The sequence below is a fragment of the Phocoena sinus genome, chromosome 3 (assembly GCF_008692025.1).
Source record: "Phocoena sinus isolate mPhoSin1 chromosome 3, mPhoSin1.pri, whole genome shotgun sequence".
Taxonomy (NCBI): Eukaryota; Metazoa; Chordata; class Mammalia; order Artiodactyla; family Phocoenidae; genus Phocoena; species Phocoena sinus.
Window position 1 is genome coordinate 109,412,377 of NC_045765.1, and position 25,376 is coordinate 109,437,752.

The 25,376-nt window shown below is 34.6% G+C and overlaps 1 protein-coding gene across 7 annotated transcripts in view; it reads right to left on the reverse strand.

Annotated features, from left to right (window-relative positions):
• ZFYVE16 (zinc finger FYVE-type containing 16) overlaps nucleotides 1–25,376 on the reverse strand; it is a 58,352-nt gene that overhangs the window by 11,733 nt on the left and 21,243 nt on the right. For 4 of the 7 annotated variants that reach the window (XR_004349198.1, XM_032626691.1, XM_032626689.1 and 1 more), the window contains 11 exons: nucleotides 24,609–24,705; nucleotides 21,694–21,855; nucleotides 19,419–19,561; nucleotides 17,514–17,886; nucleotides 16,166–16,288; nucleotides 14,926–15,081; nucleotides 13,675–13,899; nucleotides 11,376–11,458; nucleotides 10,147–10,251; nucleotides 9,422–9,569; nucleotides 7,691–7,771 (listed from right to left, as the gene is read on the reverse strand). Coding sequence is in view for 6 of the 7 variants with exons in the window: in XM_032626691.1 (XP_032482582.1) it covers nucleotides 7,691–7,771; nucleotides 9,422–9,569; nucleotides 10,147–10,251; nucleotides 11,376–11,458; nucleotides 13,675–13,899; nucleotides 14,926–15,081; nucleotides 16,166–16,288; nucleotides 17,514–17,886; nucleotides 19,419–19,561; nucleotides 21,694–21,855; nucleotides 24,609–24,705 (1,696 nt within the window). In the remaining variant the exon portion in view is untranslated. Of the gene's footprint in view, nucleotides 1–7,690; nucleotides 7,772–9,421; nucleotides 9,570–10,146; nucleotides 10,252–11,375; nucleotides 11,459–13,674; nucleotides 13,900–14,925; nucleotides 15,082–16,165; nucleotides 16,289–17,513; nucleotides 17,887–19,418; nucleotides 19,562–21,693; nucleotides 21,856–23,705; nucleotides 23,761–24,608; nucleotides 24,706–25,376 lie in introns of those variants that run through there. The other 3 variants (XM_032626694.1, XM_032626693.1, XM_032626695.1) reach the window with 3 other exon arrangements.

Here is a 25,376-nt window from a genome sequence, read left to right on the forward strand (position 1 = left end):
ATTGGTACAGCCACTATGGAAAACAGTCTGGAGGTTCCTTAAAAAACTAAAAGTAGAGCTACCATATGATCCAGCAATCCCACTCCTAGGCATATATCCAGAAAAGATGAAAACTCTAATTCAAAAAGTTATATGTACCCCAATGTCCATAGCAGCAGTTTATAATAGCCAAGACATGGAAGCAATCTAAGTATCCATCAGATGAATACATAAAGAAGATGTGGGGTGTGTGTGTGTGTATACACACACACAATGGAATATTACTCAGCCATAAAAAGAATGCAATATTGCCATTTGCAGCAACATGGATGGACCTAGAGATTATCATACTAAGTGAAGTCAGAGACAAATATATGATATCACTTATATGTAGAATCTAAAAAATAATACAAATGAATTTATTTACAAAACAGAAAGAGACTCACAGACATAGAAAATAAACTTATGGTTACCAAAAGGGAAAGGGAGGAGAGGGATAAATTAGGAGTATGGGATTAACAGATACACACTAATATAAATAAAATAGATAAAATAACATGGATTTACTATATAACACAGGGAAATATATTCAATATCTTTTAATAACCTATAGTGAAAAAGAATCTGTAAAAAAATATATATATATACATATGAAAAACTGAATCACTTTGCTGTACACCTGAAACTAATACATTATTGTAAATCAACTATAATTCAGTAAAATTTAAAAAAATAAATTAAAAAAAATAAAAAGCTGAACAAACATAAAATGAACAACTCTTAGATCTATCAAAGAATTGATGTCCCAGGGCAAACTGCTGCCCTGAAAAAAGAAGCAAAATCAAAACCTACCACAACAACCCAACAAAAATAAAACATATTTCTCCTTACTTCTTATCACATATAATGTGATATAAGAAATATAATTGAATGTATCACATTCCATCATCAGAAGACATATGGCACACAAAATGGAATCATAAACCTCACTTACTTTTAAAAGGTATTACTGAAAAACATGGATCTAGACAAGAACATTTACAATCACTGCTTCCACTGGAAGTACTAGCCAATAAACAAAACAAAATAAAAAGCCATAATGGCCGTAAAGAAAGAAGCAAAACTATCATTATTAATAAACTATCATTATTTATAGTTATAAAAAAACTCTAAAAGAGTCTATAGAAAATTATTTTAAATAATGTAAGCTTAGCAATATAGCTGGTTATAAGATAAAAATAGAGAAATCAATTAATTTCTATTTTCCAGCAACAAAAGATAAAAGTTTTAATTTAAAAAGATATCCAAGAATACATTAAAAGGATCAGATACCATGACTAAGTGGGATTTGTCCCAGGGATGCAAGGATTTTTCGGTATCTGCAAATCAATCAATGAAACACACAACATTAACAAACTGAAGAATAAAAACCATATGATCATCTCAATAGAGGCACAAAAGCTTCTCACAAAATTAAAGATCCATCTATGATAAAAACTCTTCAGAATGTGGGCATAGAGGAAACATACCTCAACATAATAAAGATGCCACCAGAAAACTACTAGAGCTCATGAATGAATTTGATAAAGTTGCAGGATACAAAATTAATGTACAAAAATCTCTTGCATTTCTAGGCACTAACAACAAACTATCAGAAAGAGAAATTAAGGAAATAATCCCATTTACAACTGCATCAGAAAGAATAAAATACCTAGGAATAAACCTACCTAAGAAAGTAAAAGACCTGTACTTGGAAAACTGTAAGACACTGATAAAAGAAATTGAAGATAACACAAACAGATGGAACACAGATAGACTGTGTTCATGGACTGGAAGAATTAATATTGTTAAAATGAACATACAACCCAAAGCAATCTACAGATTCAATGTAATCCCTATCAAAATACCAAGGGCATTTTTCACAGAACTAGAACAAATAATTTTTTAATTTGTATGGAAACACAAAAGACCCCAAAGAGCCAAAACTATTTTTTTTTTTTTTTTTTTGTGGTACGTGGGCCTCTCACTGTTGTGGCCTCTCCCATTGCGGAGCACAGGCTCCGGACATGCAGGCTCAGCGGCCATGGCTCACGGGCCCAGTCGCTCCATGGCATGTGGGATCTTCCCGGACCGGGGCACGAACCCATGTCCCCTGCATCGGCAGGCAGACTCTCAACCACTGCGCCACCAGGGAAGCCCCAAAACTATTTTGAGAAAGAAAAACAGAACTGGATGAATCATGTTCCCTGACTTCAGACTATATTACAAACCTACAGTAATCAAAACAGTATGGTTCTGGCACAAAAACAGAACCATAGATCAATGGAATAGAATACAGCTCAGAAATAAACCCATGCACTTATGATCAACTAATCTACAACGAAAGAGGCAAGAATATTCAGTGGAGCAAAGACGCTCTCTTCAATAAGTGGTGCTAGGAAAGAATGTAATTAGAACATTCTCTCACACCATGTACAAAAAAATAAAAAACTCGAAATGGATTAATGACCTAAATGTAAGATCAGAAACCATAAAACTCCTAGAAGAAAACACAGGCTGAACACTCTTTGACATAAACTGCAGCAATATTTTTTTGGATCTGTCTCCTAACGCAAAGGAAATACAAGCAAAAATAAACAAACGGGAACTAATTAAACTTAAAAGCTTCTGCATAGTAAAGAAAACCATCAGCACAACAAAAAGACAACCTACCAAGTGGGAGAAAACATTTGCAAATGATATGACCAATAACGAGGTAATATCCAAATATATAAACAGCTCATACAACTCAACATCAAAAAAAAAAAAGATAAAAAACCTGATTAAACAACGGGGAGAACGGCTTCCCTGGTGCCACAGTGGTTGAGAATCTGCCTGCTAATGCAGGGGACACGGATTTGAGCCCTGGTCTGGGAGGATCCCACATGCCGCGGAGCAACTAGGCCCGTGAGCCACAACTACTGAGCCTGCGCGTCTGGAGCCTGTGCTCCCCAACAAGAGAGGCCGCGATTGTGAGAGGCCTGCACATCGCGATGAAGAGTGGCCCCCACTTGCCACAACTAGAGAAAGCCCTCGCACAGAAACGAAGACCCAACACAGCAAAAATAAATAAATTAATAAACTCCTACCCCCAACATCTTCTTAAAAAAAAAAAAAAAATGGGCAGAAGACCTGAATAGATGTTTTTCCAAAGGAGACACAGAATGGCCAATAGGCATGTGAAAAGATGCTCAACACTGTTAATCAGAGAAATGGAAATTAAATCCACATTGAGATATCACCTCACACCTGTCAGAATGGCTATCATCGAAAAGAACAGAAATAACAAATGCTGGAAAGGATGTGGAGAAAAGGGAACCCTCCTACAATGTTGGTGGGAATGTAAATAGGTGCAGCCACTATGGAAAACAAAATGGGGATTTCTCAAAAAACTAAAAACAGAACTACTATATGACGTAGCAATTTCACTCCTGCGTATTTATCCAAAAACAAACCAAAACCACTAATTCAAAAAGATACATGCACCCCAATGTTCATAGCAGCATTATTTACAGTTGCCAAGCAACCTAAGTATCCAACAACAGATGAATGGATAAAGAAAATGTGGTATATATATATATATATATATATATATATATATATATATTTATATATATACACAATGGAATACTACTTAGCCATAAAAAAGAATGATTTTGTGATTTACAACAACATGAATGGACTTGGAGGGTATCATGCCAAGTGAAATAAGTCAGACAGAGAAAGACAAATACTGTATCATACCACTTATATGTGGAATCTAAGAAATAAAACTAGTGAATATAACAAAAACTAAACTGACTCACAGATATAGAGAACAAACTAGGGGTTACCAGTGGGGAGAGGTAAGCAGGGAGGGGCGATATAGGGGTAGGGGATTAAAAAGTACAACCTAGTATGTAAAATGTGAGTAAGATACGAGGATACAGTGTACAGCACAGGGAATATAGCCAATATTTTATAATAACTATAAATGAATATAACCTTTAAAACTTGTGAATCACTTTGTTGTATACCTGAAGTTTACATAATATTTTATATCAACTATACTCAATAAAAAATAAATTTAAAAAATTATAATGGCATTTACATTACACTAAAATTGTAATAAGTAAATAAATAGATACCATTTACACTAGCAATAAAATCTATGAGGTACAGGAATAAATAAGAAATGATATTCAAAACCTATACAAAAACTATAAAATTTTATTGGAAATGAATATTATTAAATATTATGTAAATAAATTGAAGGTAGCCAATGTACATGGATAGAAACAATGAAAATATAAAATATGCCAATTTTCTCATAATTAAACTAGCAATATAATGCAATTCCAATAAAAAGTCCAATGGACCTTTTAGAATCTGACAAGTTGATCCTAAAATTAACATGATAAAACAAAGGGTTTAGACTGGCCAGAGTGCTACTGAAATGAGGAATAAGGCATGTGTGTGGCATCAGAGATGGGAGGACTTCCTATAAAGCTATGTAACTGAGATAGTATGGAGGATGATATTAGTGAAAATGCAGACTAAGAACTTCCGAAAATACTCTACTCCATAAAAACAACAAGGAAACTGATGAAATGTCAGAAGAAACTTTTTTGAAACTGGAAATTAACCAAAGGCCTGCAGCAATCTGGGGAGTATTTATAAAAAAAAAAACAGCAGGAGAGAAGCAAGGAGAATTACAATCCTGCAGTCTGTGGAACAAAAACCACATTCACAGAAACACAGACAAGATGAAAAGGGAGAGGGCTATGTACCAGATGAAGGAACAAGATAAAACCCCAGAAAAACAACTAAATGAACTGGAGATAGGAAACCTTGCAGAAAAAGAATTCAGAATAATGATAGTGAAGATGATCCAGGACCTTGGAAAAAGAATGGAGGCAAAGATCGAGAAAAGGCAAGAAATGTTTAACAAAGACCTAGAAGAATTAAACAACAAACACCTAGAGGAATTAAAGAACAAATAAACAGAGATGAACAATACAATAACTGAAATGAAAAATACACTAGAAGGAATCAATAGCAGAATAACTGAGGCAGAAGAATGGATAAGTGACCTGAAGACAGAATGGTGGAATTCACTACCGCAGAACAGAATAAAGAAAAAAGGAATGAAAAGAAATGAAGACAGCCTAAGAGACCTCTGGGACAACATTAAACACAACAATATTAGCATTATAGGGGTCCCAGAAGGAAAAGAGAGAGAGAAAGGACCCAAGAAAATATTTGAAGAGATTATAGTCAAAAACTTCCCTAACATGGGAAAGGAAATAGCCACCCAAGTCCAGGAAGCACAGAGAGTCCCAGGCAGGATAAACCCAAGGAGAAACACGCCAAGACAAATAGTAATCAAACTGACAAAAATTAAAGACAAAGAAAAATTATTGAAAGCAACAAGGGAAAAACGACAAATAACATACAAGGGAACTTCCATAAGGTTAACAGCTGATTTCTCAGCAGAAACTCTACAAGCCAGAAGGGAGTGGCATGATATATTTAAAGTGATGAAAGGGAAGAACCTACAACCGAGAGTACTCTACCCAGAGTCTCATTCAAAGAGGATCTCATTCAGATTCGATGGATCTCATTCAGATTCGATGGAGAAATTAAAACCTCTACAGACAAGCAAAAGCTAAGAGAATTCAGCACCACCAAACCAGCTCTACAGCAAATGCTAAAGGAACTTCTCTAAGTGGGAAACACAAGAGAAGAAAAGGATCTACAAAAACAAACCCAAAACAATTAAGAAAATGGTCATAGGAACATACCTTATCGATAATTACCTTAAATGTGAACGGATTAAATGCTCCAACCAAAAGACACAGGCTCGCTGAATGGATACAAAAACAAGACCCATATATATGCTGTCTACAAGAGACCCACTTCAGACCTAGGGACACATACAGACTGAAAGTGAGGGGATGGAAAAAGATATTCCATGCAAATGGAAATCAAAAGAAAGCTGGAGCAGCAATACTCATATCAGATAAAATAGACTTTAAAATAAAGAATGTTACAGGAGACAAGGAAGGGCACTACATAATGATCAAAGGATCAATCCAAAAAGAAGATATAACAATTATAAATATATATGCACCCAACATAGGAGCATCTCAATACATAAGGCAACTGCTAACAGCTATAAAAGAGGAAGTCGACAGTAACACAATAATAGTGGGGAACTTTAACACCTCACTTACACCAATGGACAGATCATCCAAACAGAAAATTAATAAGGAAACACAAGCTTTATATGACAGAATAGACCAGCTAGATTTAATTGATATTTATAGGACATTCCATCCAAAAACAGCAGATTACACTTCCTTCTCAAGTGCACATGGAACATTCTACAGGACAGATCACATCTTGGGTCATAAATCAAGCCTCAGTAAATTTAAGAAAATTGAAATCATATCAAGCATCTTTTCTGACCACAATGCTATGAGATTAGAAATCAATTACAGGGAAAAAAAGGTAGAAAACACAAACACATGGAGGGTAAACAATACGTTATTAAATAACCAAGAGATCACTGAAGAAATCAAAGAGGAAATCAAAAAATACCTAGAGACAAATTACAACGAAAACGCGACTATCCAAAACCTATGGGATACAGCAAAAGCAGTTCTAAGAGGGAGGTTTATAGTAATACAATCCTACCTCAAGAAACAAGAAAAATCTCAAATAAACAATCTAACCTTACACTTAAAGGAACTAGAGAAAGAAGAACAAACAAACAAAACCCAAAGTTAGCAGGAAAGAAATCATAAAGATCAGAGCAGAAGTAAATGAAATAGAAACAAAGAAAACAACAGCAAAGATCAATAAAACTAAAAGCTGGTTCTTTTAAAAAAAAACAAAAAAAAAGGCAGGAACTTGATTAAAAACAGCAAGTTTTGTGTCATTTTAACTTTCCTATTCCCATCCCCTCCTCTCCAGCATAGCAGAAGCCTAAAAACCAGCAGCCTGCAATCATAGTAAAAACCATCAGCTTGGTATCCACTGGAGAAGGCAAATGGGGCTGGAACTCCTTCAAAACCTCATTACTGGAGAACTGTCATTTTTTGACTTGTCAGGTGGTTCCTGGGAAGACTCCACGTACAATGTCTTTATTTGACCAGACTCTAAGCTTACCCAGTGAAAATAGTCTTTTCTCAGGGAGCATTTGTGAAAAACAATTAGAGGCCAGTGATCAACATCATAGCCGCCTGTGGCAGCAGATACTAGTAGAGACAAACGATAGGCCAACCAAACACTTAAAGGAAAAGTTGGGGAATAAGATGTCCATAAGGGCTTTGAAAGGCACTAACATATATCTGGGAATTTAGAAGGCCCCATGCATGTGCAATAATGTGTCCATGCTCAGGATGTGTGCATGCTAAGGAAAGACCTGGGAAGACCCTAAGCTGTCACCTCAGACTAACCTTTAGGCTATGCACAAGCAGGAAATGCAGGCTACGGCAGAGTTGTCAAGCTTGAGGTAGGCCCAAATGTTAGTCATGTTCTAGTTCTTGGCTGAGTGATGATTTCACATAAGTTTGTTGTATTATGCTTTGTAACTTACATATATTCTTTTTTTAAGTATCAAATACATTTTTAAAAGGAGATGGAAAACATCTTTACATTAAACAAATCTTAAAGATGAAACTCATACCTTCAACTATGCTGGACTTAGCAAGAAATCCTGAAGATGCTTTTAGAGCTCCATTGAATACCACAAAACTTGCACCTGTCACTAATTTAAAAAATACAATAATTATGTTTTAAACTGCTCTTTTTATGCTATATGATATTTGTTAAATGCATAATGTGGAGCATAGCATATTTTAAGTAACTGATAAACGCCATGCCCATACCACTTATATTAGAACAAAAAATACCAAACAAAATAAAGTTACGATAAAATATTTCATAAAGGTTATTTAATGTTTGTATCTAATAATTGATGGCTGTTGTACTATTTACAGTGTTTGTATCAAGTGAGGGTGTGGAAAGTCAAACATCCACTACTGTTGAGAGCATAAATCAGAACAATCTCTATGGAGGACAACTTGATAAATTGCTATTAAAATTACAAACACATTTATACTTTGACATACAAATTCCATTTCTAGGAATTAATGTTGGCACATATACAAGGTTATTCATAGTGCATTTTTATAAACAGCCAAGGATTGGTAGCAACTGTCCATTAATAAGGGACAATTAAATGATGTTCACATATAAAGTGGAAAGTTATGTGCAATGTGAAAGTTCTTTATATACTAACAAAGAATAATCTCCAAAAGAAAAAACAAGGTACAGAATGGAACAAATGTTATGACTTGTTTAAAAAAGTGGAAAAAAGGTGTATGTGTGTGTATGTGTGTGGTGGGGTGGTGTTTGCTTACATATACATACAAGCAAGAAATCCCTGAAAGGATATACCAGAAACTGATATCACTGGTTTGGTTGCCTGCGGGGAGGGGAAGAGGGTAGTTTGAGGGTCTAGGGTGGAAAGGAGATTTTACAGTGTGAATATTTATACCTTTTGAATTTTATACTATGTAAATATTCATCAAATAAATATTAAATAGCTGTAAAATTTTAATGACAAAAATGTCAATAGCATGTTAAGTTAAAAAAGCACAATATAAAAGTAAATATCCAGTATAAAATCATCTATTTAACATATATATCAATATAAGAAGGAAGTATATTAAAATGTCAACAAAGGCCATATTTTGGCACTTTTTTTCCTTTAACTACTTCTTCAAACATATTTTCCAAGCTTATTACAAATGAGTATACATACTTTTATAATCAGAGGAAAAATTTTTATTAGCAGTCAGAATGTCTGACTATTTTAAATGTATTATTTTACAATAATGTATTAAGTTTTTGGAATACTTACTTAACTTTCAATTTGTTAAGCTCTCTAATGCAAGGATTTGGTAATCACAGCAGTCACTGAGGCCATTCAGCCGAGTAATGTCATTCACATCACCATCTTTATCATTTTTATATTCCCAGCCACTTAACAGTTTTATAAATCATTCTTCATCCTTATCTACCCTGTGCTCCCCACTAAGAGGAGTTGGAGCAGAGAGCAAACAAAGGCAAAAAATACCTCACTCCAGAGACACCCACCATATGGGACACACTAAACCTGAAGACATCAAAATAAATACTGTATTCCAAGTTTTTAAACCTAATGTTGCCCACGATAAATACAAATATTAGAAGCAATTTTTTTGCTTGTATAGCTAAAAATTTAAAGCATACTGTTTCATCACCATCAATTCAGCAAATAAGTAAGATATCTACATATAGGTATATTCCTCTTTGAAAGGAATTCTACTTTTTGAGATGGTTTTATGGATTGACACTAGGAACCAATACTCACCTTTTCTAGGATGGCCAGTAGCACTGTTGGCCTGTGTTTGATAAACTCCATCATTCTGTATACAGACTAGATGAGAATCTGCTTCTGTACTAAAACTAGCTCCAATGCTAATGACATGCTCATTAGAAGAATTTATTACTTTCATTACCTGGAAAAAAACAATATGCATTTAGAAACATTTTTAACATTTTGTGCCTTTATTAGTTATAATAATTCAAAGAGTCACATTTCTGACCACCTTTATCAAGCTTTAATCTGGACAACTCCCTGAGAATGTGATAGAAACAAATGATTTAAAATAAAATCACCTCAATTAAAAGACAGATAAAAGAGTAAGAAAAAATAGGATTAAACAAATCCTCTATTAGGAAACAAATCTAAAATTTCAAAAATATGTGTTTTTTGGGGTTTTTTTGTGGTACGTGGGCCTCTCACTGTTGTGGCCTCTCAGGTTGCGGAGCACAGGCTCCGGACGTGCAGGCTCAGCGGCCATGGCTCACGGGCCTAGCCGCTCCGCGGCAGGTGGGATCCTCCCGGACCGGGGCACAAACCTGCATCCCCTGCATCGGCAGGTGGACTCTCAACCACTGCGCCACCAGGGAAGCCCAAAAATAAGTTTTTTTGTCATTATGTATTAGTCCAATTCAAAACAAATTTAACACACTTCTAAAGAAATCTAATGTTCAATAATTATCTCAAGACTTGAATAAAGCAGTTATACTTACATCATTGTATTTTTTCCGAGGTATTTTTATGCAGCTTTTCCCCATTTCCATATGAATCAGTAGCTGATCTATATTATGCAAGGTATACTGGTAATTTCGAAGGTCCTACATAAAATAATGATAGTTCCATAAACCTTAAACTACTATCCATGAACATTTACCCATTCATTAAATCCTTTTTTAAGAGTATCCATCATTTTAAAACTTGTGATACATAACTATCAAAACACCATCCAGAAAGCAATAGCAACTTCAAAAACCAGCTAATTCTTCCAGCTACTCCACAATAATAATAAAGATTATCATTCTCAGGAAGAATTCTGTAGTATTTGAGGGTGATCTCTTTCTAGTTACAGATCTTCCAAAACAATAGATTTTCAAACCGAACATGGATAAATAAAAGCAAGTTGGGCTTCCCTGGTGGCACAGTGGTTGAGAATCTGCCTGCCAATAGAGGGGACACAGATTCGAGCCCTGGTCTGGGAAGATCCCACATGCCGCAGAGCAACTAAGCCCATGCACCACAACTACTGAGCCTGCTCTCTAGAGCCTGCGAGCCACAACTACTGAGCCCACGTGCTTCAACTACTGAAGCCTGCATGCCTAGAGCCCGTGCTCTGCAACAGGAGAAGCCACCGCAATGAGAAGCCTGCGACCGCAACGAAGAGGAGCCCCCACTCGCCGCAACTAGAGAAAGCCCACGTGCAGCAACGAAGACTCAATGCAGCCAAAAATAAAATTAATTAATTAAAAGAAAAAAAAAGCAAGTCCACTGAAATACATTTCTATAATAAGAGGTAAACACAAAATTACAGAAATTAGAGGTGGAAGGGAACCTGAGATCATCTAATCCAATACTTCCTATTAAAAATGAGGTGACTTGGGCCACAGTTTGCTCAAAATCATCAAATTGATTGACTTTACTAACGCTTTTACTAAGGCTTCAACAACTGTGTGGATCTCACATTACCTAAATGTGTAAGCACTGCAGCAGAATGAATCAAAAGGCAGTTTGAATCAGGTATACATAAATTAGGACATGTTCTAAAAAGCACTTCATCAAAAACAGACGCCATTTATGTTAAATGAATTAGGATTTATTATAAATGAACTTTCATTATACCAAATATGTCAAATTAAAATAGAAAAATATAAGTATGTAAAATTTGCTTAATGAATTGTTAAAGTAACAATATAAGAACACTTAATAAAACAGTTCAATTACTCACAACAAGTAAGTTCATAATAGTGTGTCCTATTTCTCCAAAAAGAGGTTTTCGGCCTCTGATACTTGTTAAAGGAGCAGGATATGCTATACACAAGAATAGAAAACTGGTTACCATCAACAAAAAACAAAAAAATCTTAAATTTATTACCTTTAATTTTCATTTGTCAAACATTATGGATAAATACCACTCAATCAGTTCTCTGGAGAAAGTAAGAAATGACATTAACCCATACCATGTATCTACCAGATGCTACATTGAACTGGGACCTTTACATACATTATCCTAATTAAACCCTATAACAACCCAATGAGGCAAGTATGTCTATCCCTACTTTACAAATGGGGAAGTAGAGACACAGATTAATAACCCTGCCTATGGTTTCTAAGTTAATAAGTGGTGAAACACATATGAAACTAGGCTTGGCCTGATTCCAAAGCATTTAATCTTTCATCATACATGTTGTTTCCAAACATTATGATGGCCATAACTGTTTAGACCTACATAAAGTCCTCATAATTTAAAAAGAAATATTCTGATAATTTAAAGCAAAATATGAAGAATTCAAGATTTTTAAGGCATTTGTAATTAATGTTCAATTGTGTGAATTTATGGGTGATAGTAAACTTTTATAGTTCTTGGGTCAGCATGATAAGAGGAACACATAGAATCAGAGAAGTCAATGCAGAGAAGAAGTGATATGGACTCTGTCACCTAACTACTTTTCTGTTTCTTTAGGACACTATAAATATTGCACACCAGAAAGGAAAAGTACCTTGGTGGCAATGCAGCAGGAATTCTGGAAGAAAAGGAAAGTGAAAAAAGGAAGGTAAGACTATTTCTATGATGATAAAAATCGGACACATTTTTAACCCAAGAATTAACCTGAGAATTTCAGTTCTCAGCTTAGGTTAAGCAAAGAAACCTCTCTAATACATATTATACAAATATACCTCCTTAAAAGTCTAAGAAAACACACATGACATTATCTATTTAAAAAAAATAAGTCAGGGCAACTCACATCTTTGCTATTACAAGCATATATTTTACTTTTAAAAAGGACAACTAAGTTATTTGGATGACAGAGAGTACAGAAAGAAACATAAATTAGTGGTAAAACACATTAAAATGATAAACAATGTGATTAAGGTAAATGCTGACTTTTTACTTCATCTTTTATGAATAAGAGAGCATCCTTTGCAACTTGATAGAGGTAATTTTATCTAAAACAGTAATTTTCAAGAGGTTATGGCTTAGAATGACATCTGTCAGAGTTACAAACGGACCTCATAAATCATCTAATCCAACATGTAATGGTGTTGCAAATAGTCTCAACATAAAAGCGTAGGTAATCCTCATTTGACTAAGATTAGCTAAGTATTTTGATCTAACCTTCCATAAAAATAGCATTCAAATATTAGTATCAGAGACAAAATGTTAGGCTGAATGGATGAAACACTTGGCTCAGAATGAAGTCTCTTAAGCTCTTTGGTTCACACAGTACAAAACCTGAAATGAAAGTTAATTTTTACTTCTTGCACCACAATTTAATAGTATCCCATATTTAAATCTTAAATGGTAAGGACCAACCCCTCAGAACAGAGAGTTAAATAAATTTGCCAAATAGATTTAAATAAGTATCTCTTTCACTGAATTTGTCCATTTTGAAATAGTAATGGTAACTTTTATAACTTCTCTACATTTAATTTTCCTCCAAGAAAATAACTATTAAATTATACAAGAATCAAATGCCTAAATTTTCCTTAGATGTGATGTACTTTACATGCAACAAATAAATTATTCTTTTAAAAAGTGAGGGATAAAGAAAGGGTATGAATTCAAAGACAGTTGAACACAGAAATGATTTCAACTCAGAAATAACCATACATGTAAGACTGGACCACTATTTCACAACCATTAATGTTTGGCTTTATGGTGTACACAAATGGGGCGGGGGGGCATTTACCTTCTTAATATGTAGGCAACATAACAAAATGAATTCCCTATAGCAAATACTTTTAAGAAAACTTTTCAAGGTTTTCTATGTTTTTTTCTGAAATTCAAAAAAAATTTTAAGGTAAGTTAATTATAATAATTATGAATATCTAGAAACTCAGGACACAGCAACGTTGTCTAGACTAATTTGGTAGTAGAGGAGGGCTGTTTTAGAATTTTATAAGTACATCAAAACAAAAGTAGTCCCATTAAACCATTAAAAATTTATTTTAATGATATCTGAAATTCTTATTTACATTCAGTATATTTGAACCTATGTAATTTAGCTTACTATTCTAAAACTTACCTTTATATTCTGCACCCAATCTCAACATTAAACGCATAGGAAAAACCTTTGCCCAGGGAATCTCTAGCTTCTGGATAAGAATTCCACAAAGAAAAGGATTGCTTGGTAACAGGAGATCATCAAGTTTCTGAAAAGTAGGTGTAATAAATAGAAATCCTCCATGATCCTTGCTGCTGAGAAAACTCTCAGTAAAGGTAATACTGTCCAAGTTTTCTATGTATTTTCCTAGAAATAAAATCATTTATAAAAAGATTTTAAGTTGTTTTGAAGCAGCATTATGAGTTTGAATGTCCCAGTATAAACTTAAATAAAAGCAATGTAAAATATTTTTCATTTATTTCCACTCTTGAAGAAGCACTGAATACCTTGTGTGCACAAAGTTCAGTTATTCCTGAATATTGGGAATTGTGAACAAAAATTTGAGAATGTTTCTAACCGTTAAGTGTTTTAAAATTTTTCTCCTTACTTCATGGTCAAGTGAAAAGTCATCATCATGTCCCCCAAATCTTATACAGACAGAAAAGTATACGGTGGTCCCCCCTTATCCACAGTTTTGCTTTCCATGGTTTTAGTTACCCCTGGTCAACTGTAGTTCAAAAATATTAAATGGAAAATTCAATAAACAGCAAATTTTAAATCTCTCGCTATCCTGCTCTGCCCCATTGGGATGTGAGCCACACCGTGAATCACTTGTCCAGCATATCCACGCTGTATATGCTACCATCCATTAGTCACTCAGTAGCTGTCTCAGTTATGATCGACTGTTGCAGTATCACTGTGCTTGTGTTCATGTAACCCTTATTTTTCTTAATAATGGCCCCAAGGTGCAAGAGAAGTGTTGTTGGCAATTCGGATGTTCTCGTACTGTGCCTAATTTATAAATTAAGCTTTATCACAGGTATGTATGTATAGAAAAAACAGTGTACATAGGGTTCAGTACCATTCGTGGTTTCAGGCAGCTAGTGGGGTCATCGAACTTATCCCCCGCAGATAAGGGGGGATTATTGTGTAGACACGTAAACAGACCAAGAAGGTAAATATATTTTCACTTTTAAAATTAAAAAAACTATAAAGACACTAATTACATAAAATGCTAAATTTAAGGAGACTGAAAATGATGACAGAGCTCTTTTAAGTAATCAGCAATCTCTTCACAAAATAAATCTTTAGTACAGTTAGCATAGCCCAAAGCAAAAATGCCCTTAATTTATCCATCCCCTGGTCTGAACAGTTCAAAATAAAATGGTATACCTTTCAGAGCATCCTTATAAATGGTGATAAAGAGTCTGAAGATGTCCTTAGGAATAGTATCTTCACTTGGCAAACATAACAATAGAATAATAATTTCTGCCTGTCCCAAGCCGTGCAATCCATTGGTTGAGAAGTACCAATATTTGTCTGAGGAATCTTAAGTGACAAAAGTGTACAACTATAAATGTCAACTTCTATTAAACAAAAAAATTAAATATAATTGTCCTTTGCATGAAGCACAACTTTTTAAACTCCTTAGTTTCCCAACATTCTCCTCACAAAAACTTTAAATTGAATTGTATGAGATTAATATAAAAAAGAGAAAGGATGAAAAATTATCTGATGGAGTCAATTAATAAACAACAGTAGGGCTTCCCTGGTGGCACAGTGGTTGAGAGTCCGCCTGCCGATGCAGGGGACACAGGTTCGTGCCCCAGTCTGGGAAGACCCCACATGCCGCGGCGCGGCTGGGCCCGTGAGCCATGGCCGCTGAGCCTGCACATCCGGAGCCTGTGCTCCGCAACGGGCGAGGCCACAACAGTGAGAGGCCCGCATACCACAAAATAAAAAATAAAAAATAAATAAACAACAGTAAAATAAAAGATGCACTAACAAGCTGAAATGTAGTGGGTAAGAATCAGGTTAGTTTCAAAGAGAATGAAAAGCTAAGAGATGCATTATTGAGTATTGAAGACTATTTATTACTGAGAAATATTTACTTCCTTACTTTTAATTAAGTCGTGTCATTTACTTTAAAACTGTCTTTATTGTTACTAAATCAGGATTCTTGCTTATCTCAATTAGCAAATTTCAATTTACCTAAAAGCTATATGAAATATGGTCAGCTGGGGAGATTGGGATTGACATATATATACTAATATGTATAAAATGGATAACTAATAAGAACCTGCTGTATAAAAAAATAAATTAAATAAAATTCCAAAATTAAAAAAAAATATATATGGTCAGCTGTATCATAAGCATCAAAATACAGCTTGCTATAAGCCCATGGCCTTAACCTAGGACTAAATGAAGGACACTAGTAAAAATCTTTAAGCTATTACTTCAAGTCCCACTGCATATAAAACTGCAAAATTTATTTATATTAATATTTGGCTACAAAAACCAATATCCAATACTGCTTATTTTTCACCATTGCCAGTCTAAATTTAACCAATGTGATTAATTATTCAGAAATCCTGCTTACCAATTAGGCAAAGAAAGATGAATCATTACTTACAAAATGCTAACTTGACATTCACAAGTAGATTAGCATTTAGGACAAACGTAACGGGACAAAAACCTTCGCCTTCAAGAAGCAAAATGATCTGCTCGTGAGATGGGTGTTCTTCTATTACAGGCACTAAAACATGAAAATAATATATTAATTAGAATAAACATGTCTTCCTGTTAAATATGCCTATAATGAAAAAAACATTTATAAATCCACCAATGGCTTAATCACATTTAAAAGCAATAGCAAACACGTTTTATAAAATCAGTCAACACCTGGACAACTGTTATATTCTAATTTTTACTTTTCAATTTATGTAAAGATATTACTATTATAATACATATAAATCCTGATCAATTATATTATATATAGTCTATGCACAAATATGTTGATTAAACAGCATATTGATACAATTTTAGTACCTTTAAAGTTTTAAAACAAATGTTTTTGTAAAGTGGACTCCTATCTGCCAGCCATTCCAATTACAAATTCTGAAATTTACAGCTGTGAAAGTAGTCTAGACCCAAGTTATACATGCTTGTACATATGGCTTGCTGCCATATGCCTTATGTCAGTGACAAGTGGTGAAAAAAGAACTTGACAACTAACAGGAAAATATACGTGGCATGCAAAGAACAGGGCTTAAGATATTTTTGCCACTATCAATAGGATCATGAAATGGCTCCTACTTTCAGAACGGAGATCCTAGGCTTCATTCCCCTACATTATCATGCACAGAACATAATCATTTCATGTAAGATTCAGCATAATGCCTGGGGTAACAAGAATATATCCCTAGGGAACTACTCCAAGGTGGGAGATAGCCACAGAATCTCCAGATTAGAAAGGACCTTAAAGACCACCTAAGTTCTCTTCTTTTACAAAGGAAACTGAGGCCCAAGAGATTAAATTGCATGCTTCAAGTCATACGTGTATTAGGGTAGCAGATGAGGAACTAAAATTCCTAGCTTTGTCATCCAATCCAATATTCTTTTCTTTAGGCACTATGTTCCTTAAAAAAAAATAATGATATGGAGTCAAAACTAATACAGGACTAAAAGTCTATGAATTTCCCTGTTGTATTGGACTTTTGCCTTATTTTAAATTAGGGACCCAGATGAGATAAGTGAATCACATTCAAATCAACTCAAAAGGTCAGATCTTTTTAGAATTTGTTTTTATACAGTAAGACTTTTTGTAAACTAGAGTTCCATGCCATCGTACCTATTTCAACCACACTGTCTAAATTTTTAAAAATACATTTTATATATCACAGACAAAATTCATCAATATATTCTCCTTTAAAAAAAAAACAAAACACCTCCTTTTTAAATTTAAATAACTGCTATCCTACCTGATCTCTTTTCTCCAGATGCAACCAGAAGAGGAGGCAAGCTGTCCTCATCATCAGGTAGAAGACTAATCTTATTGCAAACATTCTTGTCAATACCACACAATAACCTATAATCTGAAATACTAGCAACAGGTAAATTACTGTTAACCAAGACACCAGTAGGACTTGATAGGTCCTCAATTTCTGCAAAAACATCATCTAGTGTAAAAGAGCCAGAAGTAGGCAACCCCTCAGTCCCTGTGTTTGTAGGCAGTTTTTCCACAGATGGAACCTGAGAAATAGGACTTCGAATTATCTCATTTCTTATATCGCCTGCCTCACTGTTTGGTTTTTCCACTGTAGTAGAATGGGCATGATCCACTGTGTTTATCATCTGTAAAATATGGAAAACAAAAACCCAAATCAGTTCATAGTTTCTTTCTTCAGAAGCCAAATTTCCCAAGAAATAGTACCATTTTGGTTCTTTAAATTCAAGAGCACAGGTTTAGCTTTACTCTATGCTCAGGTAGGTATTTATGACTAACTTTATAGACTGGAAAAAGGAGGCAAGGAGAACTTCAGGATCCTATACCATACCACAAAGCGAGCACACTTAGTTCAACTCAAGGCACTCCTCCTAACAGACAAAAAAGCCTGGCTAGGGGGTGGCAAGGGAGAGGAAAAAGGGAGAAGGCAGGGAGGGGAGTGGTTAGGAAGCAAAATGGCAGACATACTCCACAACAGTAACCACCTAGAATAAACTACACCTCAAGTCTGCTTCAAGTAAGCCCCTTTCTTTTTGGACAGGCCAAACCTAAGTCAATAGAGAATTGTTTATGAACTCAAGTAATACTAGCCTCTATAGAAATTCCATTTTGTTAAAATATTGATTGAGGGTAGGTGCTAGCTAAGAAACATACTTGTGGTAATTAGAGCTACTTGTAAAACCTAGCTCGTGAACTCTAACTGACAAACAACATAAGTTTATATGATACGTGAACTTGAAGAGAGCAGGATACATATCCATCTTGTCTGATGTATCTTTACCCAAGATAAACCAGGTAACTGGCTCAAGGGAGATGCTCAATATATATTTGTTTAATGAATAAAAAAGCATTCCTACTTCACGTGTTAATACTTGCTTTTATGAGTATTTTGCTACTTTACATTGAGAGTTATTAGCGGGCTGGGATTCTATATTATGTATCTTCTATTTAACACCTAGCACATTTGTATAAACATAAATACTACCATCAGGTACTTTACTGAATATTTGAAAATCATTAAACAAGTTAGTCTAAATTAACTTACTAAATCTCAGTTCTATTTCCCCATACCAGTGGTTCTCAAAATGTGGTCCAGGGATCTCTGGGGTCCCCAAGACCCTTTTAGGAAGTCAGTGAGGTCCTAGGATTTTCTTCATATAATTTAACTAAAACATATCACAACAGACTGACTTTAGAAGTAGATGTGAGAATCTATCTTCTATTAAGCCAGACGTTAAAGAAATTCACAGAAATGTAAAACAATGTTATTCCTCTCACTAAACTTTTGTTTCAAAAACTTTTCATTAAAAATATTATTTCTATTAATTTAATGAGTTTATTTTTTAATTAATTTTTTAAATGTTTGTCAATTTTATATCAGTAATTATCAATAAACATAACCCACATAACCTATAGTTCTTTGGGGTTCTCAATAACTTTTAAGAGCATAAAGGGTCCTTAGATCAAAAAGTTTAAGAATCACTGCCTTAAACTGACGTTAAAAAAGGGTAAAATCTAAAATATATTCATACATCATATGTTTCTCATTTTATGAAGCTCAAAGCATTTAAAAAAAAAAGTACTCTAAAAAAATCACACAAGGAATTACTTACAAAATAAAATTTTATTAAATTAACAAGTCATTCTTTAGATTCCTTACCAGTGGCACATCAGGTAAGAGAGGACTAAAGTCTTCAGAACATCTTTTACTTCCAGATGATAATTTTGTTGTATCTGCAACTTCGCCATTGGGCAATATACCATCTGCAAACCATACTCTCTTCTGTTCTTTGGAGCATAATCCTAGAATCAGTTTAAAAAGTAAAGCATTTTAATTTGATAATATTGCAATGATTTAATACTAAATGGGTCAGGAAACATTTTCAAAAGCTTTTTGCTAACCATTGGCAAGCCCTGCATTCTCAGGGTTTCAAGGCCTAGAGAAATGGCCTTTTGTGATTCATCTACCCAGAGTAGAAGTTTTTTTCTAATTCATACAAACGCAGGGCTGGCCCTAGGAATCCCGTACTCAGAAAAAGAGTGGACAGGAGAGGTTATACCTTAAAGACATTGAAGGCAGATTTAAAGCCTATATTATTAAGGCTAACTTTGTGAGTGTGGAATAAAATTTAGGGACTAAGGCACAGGGAGGGAAAATGGAACAGACCAGAGCATGGTAGACAAGCAAAGGGAAAAAGAAGCATAAAAAGTCTAAAGAAAGAAACAGAATCACTTGTGCATCACAGGTCATTTCCTACTTTTAACTTACTTAACAAGAGAAGCATAACATGCTTTGTTGTTATAATGTTGATATTGAAATTTATTAATATTTTCCTTTCAAATTTGGAGGAAATAACTAGATGTCAGCATAAATATTTGTTCTCTTTTATTAAAAAGCATCCACGGAGGAAGGTTATGAAAATTCCTGCCAGATGATTTTAGAACATATAAACATCAAAAGGACCAACATCTACCTTCCATATCATAATACAGATAACACTGAAAAAATTGGAATCATATATGTATAATTTTTGCAACATGGGTGGACATATTAAATAAGGTTATCTTTCTTGTATTTGCAATACTTTATAATTTAATGATTTAAAAAGTCAATATAAGAGAATAAATATTTTTAAAAGCAGATTCACTCATCTTTAGAGCTATAATATACAACCATATATGCTGAAACTCATTATTTAAGTCATAATGATAAACAGAAAATAGCTATTAAGTGAGATCAAAAATAGTTGACAGAAATACTTGAATTTGTCTCTAACTGACAATTACAGTTATTTTCTAGCATGTTACAGACTAATAGTTTATTTTTAAGAGTGTAAAAAAAAAAAAAAAAAAAAGAGTGTACACAGGCTTACTGAATAGCACAGGGAACTATCCTCAATATCTTGTAATAACCTATAAGGGAAAAGAATCTGAAAAAGAATAGATATATGTATATATATGTATATGTATAACTGAATCACTGAGCTGTATACCTGAAACTAACACAACATTGTAAATCAACTATACTTCAATTTTAAACATTAAAAAATAAATTAAAAGTCTACACAGGCTTTACTCAAGATCCTAAACTACAACAGACTGTAAAAAAACAGAGAGCCCAAAGATTTTTTAAATCTTTAGAAGTTTGTTAAAAGATTTAAGAAACATTTTTTATTGTGGTAAAATATACATTTAAAAATAGATTTTTAAGGAAAGGGAGACATGCCAGTTATTTACCTATTGTCTCTCAAACCCAAGCCCACCCTTCCACATGGTGCTCTTTGATGCCAGGCTGGAAGTCTGGAAAGTGCAACTCCCAGACCCCCTTGCTAGTTGGTTCTGGTCACATTCCAGCAATGACAGGCTCTGGTTGGAGACTGGAAGGTGGGAACAGAAGGAATTCTTTCTGTGTCTAGTTCCTGCCAGGACTTACACAGCAGCGGCACCACCAGATATACCCACATGTCCTGTGATCTTCAGTACTCCTTACATCAAGCCTGGGACACTCCTTCTGTTATCTGAACACCAACCCTGTTAGGCTCCTTGATGGTCCCAGCATTTGCCACTTGGTGTTCCTCTAGAAGTCACAGTACCAGTCATGTGACATGGTACCCTAATCCCTGAATACTAGGTCTGAGAACCAAGCATCTCTTGGTGTTCCTGCACGGGGTTCTAGTAATACTGCCTCTCCCTTTGCATTCTCCCAACCCTAGGGATGGTGGTTGCTTCCTGTACTTACTAATCTCTGAGTCACTTGAGCATGCCCTTTTTGTTCTTCTACCCTTCTAATGTACATGTATAACCAGTTCCCTGTATTAAATTCCTTCTGGTAGCTAGTCTGGTTTCTCTTTTATCACTAGATCCTGTCAATACTAGAAAACTTCTACTTTGATCATTTATCTTTAATATTAGACACAACATTTTCTTCAAGTTACCTTCAACACTTGGTTGTTTAAGTGCTGAGATTGGTAAAGTTGTAGGTGAAGATATACTGGATGTTTGAGTCTCCTGAAGAGGCTGGATGATGGCACATTCATCAGAATGATTAGATTTAAGATTAGAACCAGTTGGACTCATCATCCTTTCAAATGCCTGAGCTATAAAGGGAAAAAAAACTTGATCTCAGGTGTTTTTGACCTTCAAAGTAAATCATGATAAATATTCTATTTTTCAAATTGTAAGGAGAAAGAAATTAATGGCTAACTAAGAAGTGGCACTTGGCAAAGATAATATCCTTACTTTTAGTTGGCAGCACTCCACTTCAGTATAAGCTACCAATTAGTTATTGCAATATAATTTTGGCATATATTTGATATCTACTAAAGAAAATCATTGTTATTTAATATGACCATCTGATTTTGCCCTTGTACTCCTATAGTCTATTTCCAATATAGTTCCTAGTGAGTCTTTTAAGACATAAATCATATCACATCATTCTTCTGTTTAAAATCCTTTAATGGCTTCCAAAGTAGAATGAAAATTTAAGTTGTTACAATGGCCCACAAGACCCTATATAGTCTGCATTTCTACCTCCTCTGCTTTCCCAGTTAGCTGTCTGACATCATTTCTCACTAAAATCCTACTTGCTCATTAGAATCCAGCCATTGAGGCCTCCTTGTTCTTCAACAAGGGAAGCAAGCACAGTTCTAGCTTCGGGTCTTTGCTCTTACTATTCTTTCTGCCTGGAAAGTTCTTCCACGTGGCTTTATTCTCTCACTTCCTTCAGGTCTCTGCTTACACATCATACTATCATAAACCCTTATTCTGACCACCATTTAAAATTTCTACCTCTTGCCACCAGTCTGTTACTATCTGTCCCTCTTATACGCTTTTATTTTCATTTAGAATATTATCACCATCTGATATTCTCTTTGCTTTCTGTCCACATCTCCTCACATTCATAAGGTCCATGAGATCAAAAGCTCCATAAGAACAGGGAATATATTTTGTTCTCAGCTGGAGCTCCAAAGCACAGAACACTGCCTGAATACTGCTGAATGATTTTTTCATCCAAATAACACGGAACAGCACTGGTACCTCTCCCTTCAGCACTTCTCCAAACTGATCTGCTATAAATGCTGCTACTATTATAATAACTTTCCTCAAGTGCCAATGAATTAGCACCCTCATGCAATGGCTTCCGCTAACCAAGTAAAATCCAAACACAGTACTTTGAGTTTCAAAGTAATTTCCAACTTCCTCTAAGTTTATGTAATGGCACTCACATGCATGCTTCTTTAAAACTTATACAGTCTCAGCACAACTTCCTCATTATCCACAATCTCTAATGAAACTATCTTTTCTTCTTTGTGGAATTTGTCTTATAACCCTTGAGCCATCTTTCTCCTCTTATTAGTAACATTATTTTAAATGATCATGTCTACTGTTTTCAACCCTAAAGTTGGAGTTAAAATAACTTTTATTTACGTTTTCCTGTGGTGTATAAATTAATGATAAACAGAGCCATAAATGAAATTACATGCTATAAGATATCAAAACAGAATAAATAAAACAGATAACTAAATAAATCCATTCCAAAACTTTCTTTGATAAACCAATGCTTGATCTCACTAAGAGACTAAGTCTCTTCAGTGACTAAATCTTCTCCTCTCCTGGATCCTTAGGGTCAATATGTTTTAATGTTCACCTAAAAATCTGACCTGTCAACTCAAATAATGTTTCAAATCTTCATGGCTGTTTTATTGTTTAAATGGGGAGAGATAATTATGTGGGAGCTTGCTCTAAGATTTCTTAACTCTAGCAGGTTACTTGGCTAACGGCACCAGCAGTAGTCTTAAAGGCTACTGAAACAGCATAAGCAAAAAACAACACAACTACAAGCACTTAAATTCTTCATAAACACTGGTGGCAATATGGAAATACAAGAAGATTTACACTCTATTATCTTCCAGAGCAGAGGTCAACAGCAGGGAGTAAAGCAGCTTACCTCAGGCTAACAGACCCACATCAGAGCTTTTTGAAGGATTGCTGAAAAAATTTATCTTCATTCAAAAGAGAAAAACAAATTATTATCAGGTATTTATTCTCCTGGCTAACAGGAAGCAGCACCTGGGCTAGCGCACAGGCCTGGTCTTAAAAGTCCCAAGTAATATTTGCTGGGAATTAAACTGTCAACAAATCTTTGAAAATGCCAAGAAGTACTCAAAAGAACAAACGTGTATTTGAAGAAACACACACACACACACACACACACACACACACACACACAACTGTGAGAACTCAAGTAAGATTATTGCTGATATGGGTAAGCTAGCTAGGGAGCCAGAGAAACAATGGGAAACACAAACAAAATTCTAAAACTGAGAAGGGAAAAAAATATATAAAAGACAAAAATGTGCAAATAGTGTGACAGTCCTATGAATTTATATAAAAATTATAAATATTATACTTTATCTTTTATTCCCACTTTAGGTTGTAATTTTCTATAAGGTGGGAACTATTATCTTGCCTTATGCTATTAATATGTAAGACTGTATACTATTTATTGGTAGATATTCTATAAATGTTTAGATTAAGATGATGAGGATGACAATAATGGTGACAAAAACAAATAGGCAGATGAAATGCAGCATTTAGGGACTTGGTACCTGTTAAAAGTTAATGAACTGCCACTCCAGAAACTGAACGCTTCCTTTCCACACTGGTAGTAATAATTGTGAGAGTAGAACAAAAAGAAGAGAAACCAAGCCTTGGGATGTCCCACCTAAGCCAGATAAGTCAACACTAGGTCCCTGCCTTAAGAAAATAAAGAAGTTTATCTTTGTCACAATCCAGTTGTTTTTAAGATATATTCAATTACTGGAAGAAGATATGTCAGGGTAATACTCACCTTTACTAATAGTCTCATAGCAGACTACACATACTCTTGCTTCCTTTTCTAGATACTGCAATTTACACTTCCTATTACAACAGACACCGCAAAATACCTATAAAGGACAAAATATCAAATTTGATTTTGTTTCAAGCATGTTTATACCAACTGGAGGCAGGGGGAGGAGAGACCCGAACTCTAACCAAAAACCATTTTTCTGATTACATAAACAAGTTTTCTAATCACCATAATCATAGGTAATTATTAAATGATTCTTTTTATTTTTATTATTTTACTTAAATGAGGTTTCTGTAATTTAAAATTGTATCTCTGATGAGAATTCCTTTAAGTCAATTATGTTAATTGGAAGGGAGCAAAAACTTTCTTAATGAATAAGTTCATAACTTAAAAAGCTTTCTGTGGTCCTTTACAACTTCTTTTTTTTTTTTTTAACTTTTTGGCCGTGCTACGCTGCATGCGGGATCTTATTAGTTCCCCGACCAGGGATCGAACCTGTGCCCCCTGCAGTGGAAGCACAAAGTCTTAACCACTGGACTGCCAGGGAAGTCCCCCTCCTTTACAACTTTTAAAAGGAGAATGTTATTCAAAAAAGAAACAGACTCACAGATATAGAGAACAAACTAGTGGTTACCATCGGGAGGAGGAAAGTGGGGAAGGGCAAGATAGGGCTAGAGGATTAAAGGGTACAAACTACTAAATATAAAATAAATAAGCTACACGGATATATTGTACAGCACAGGGAATATAGCCAGTATTTTATAAGAA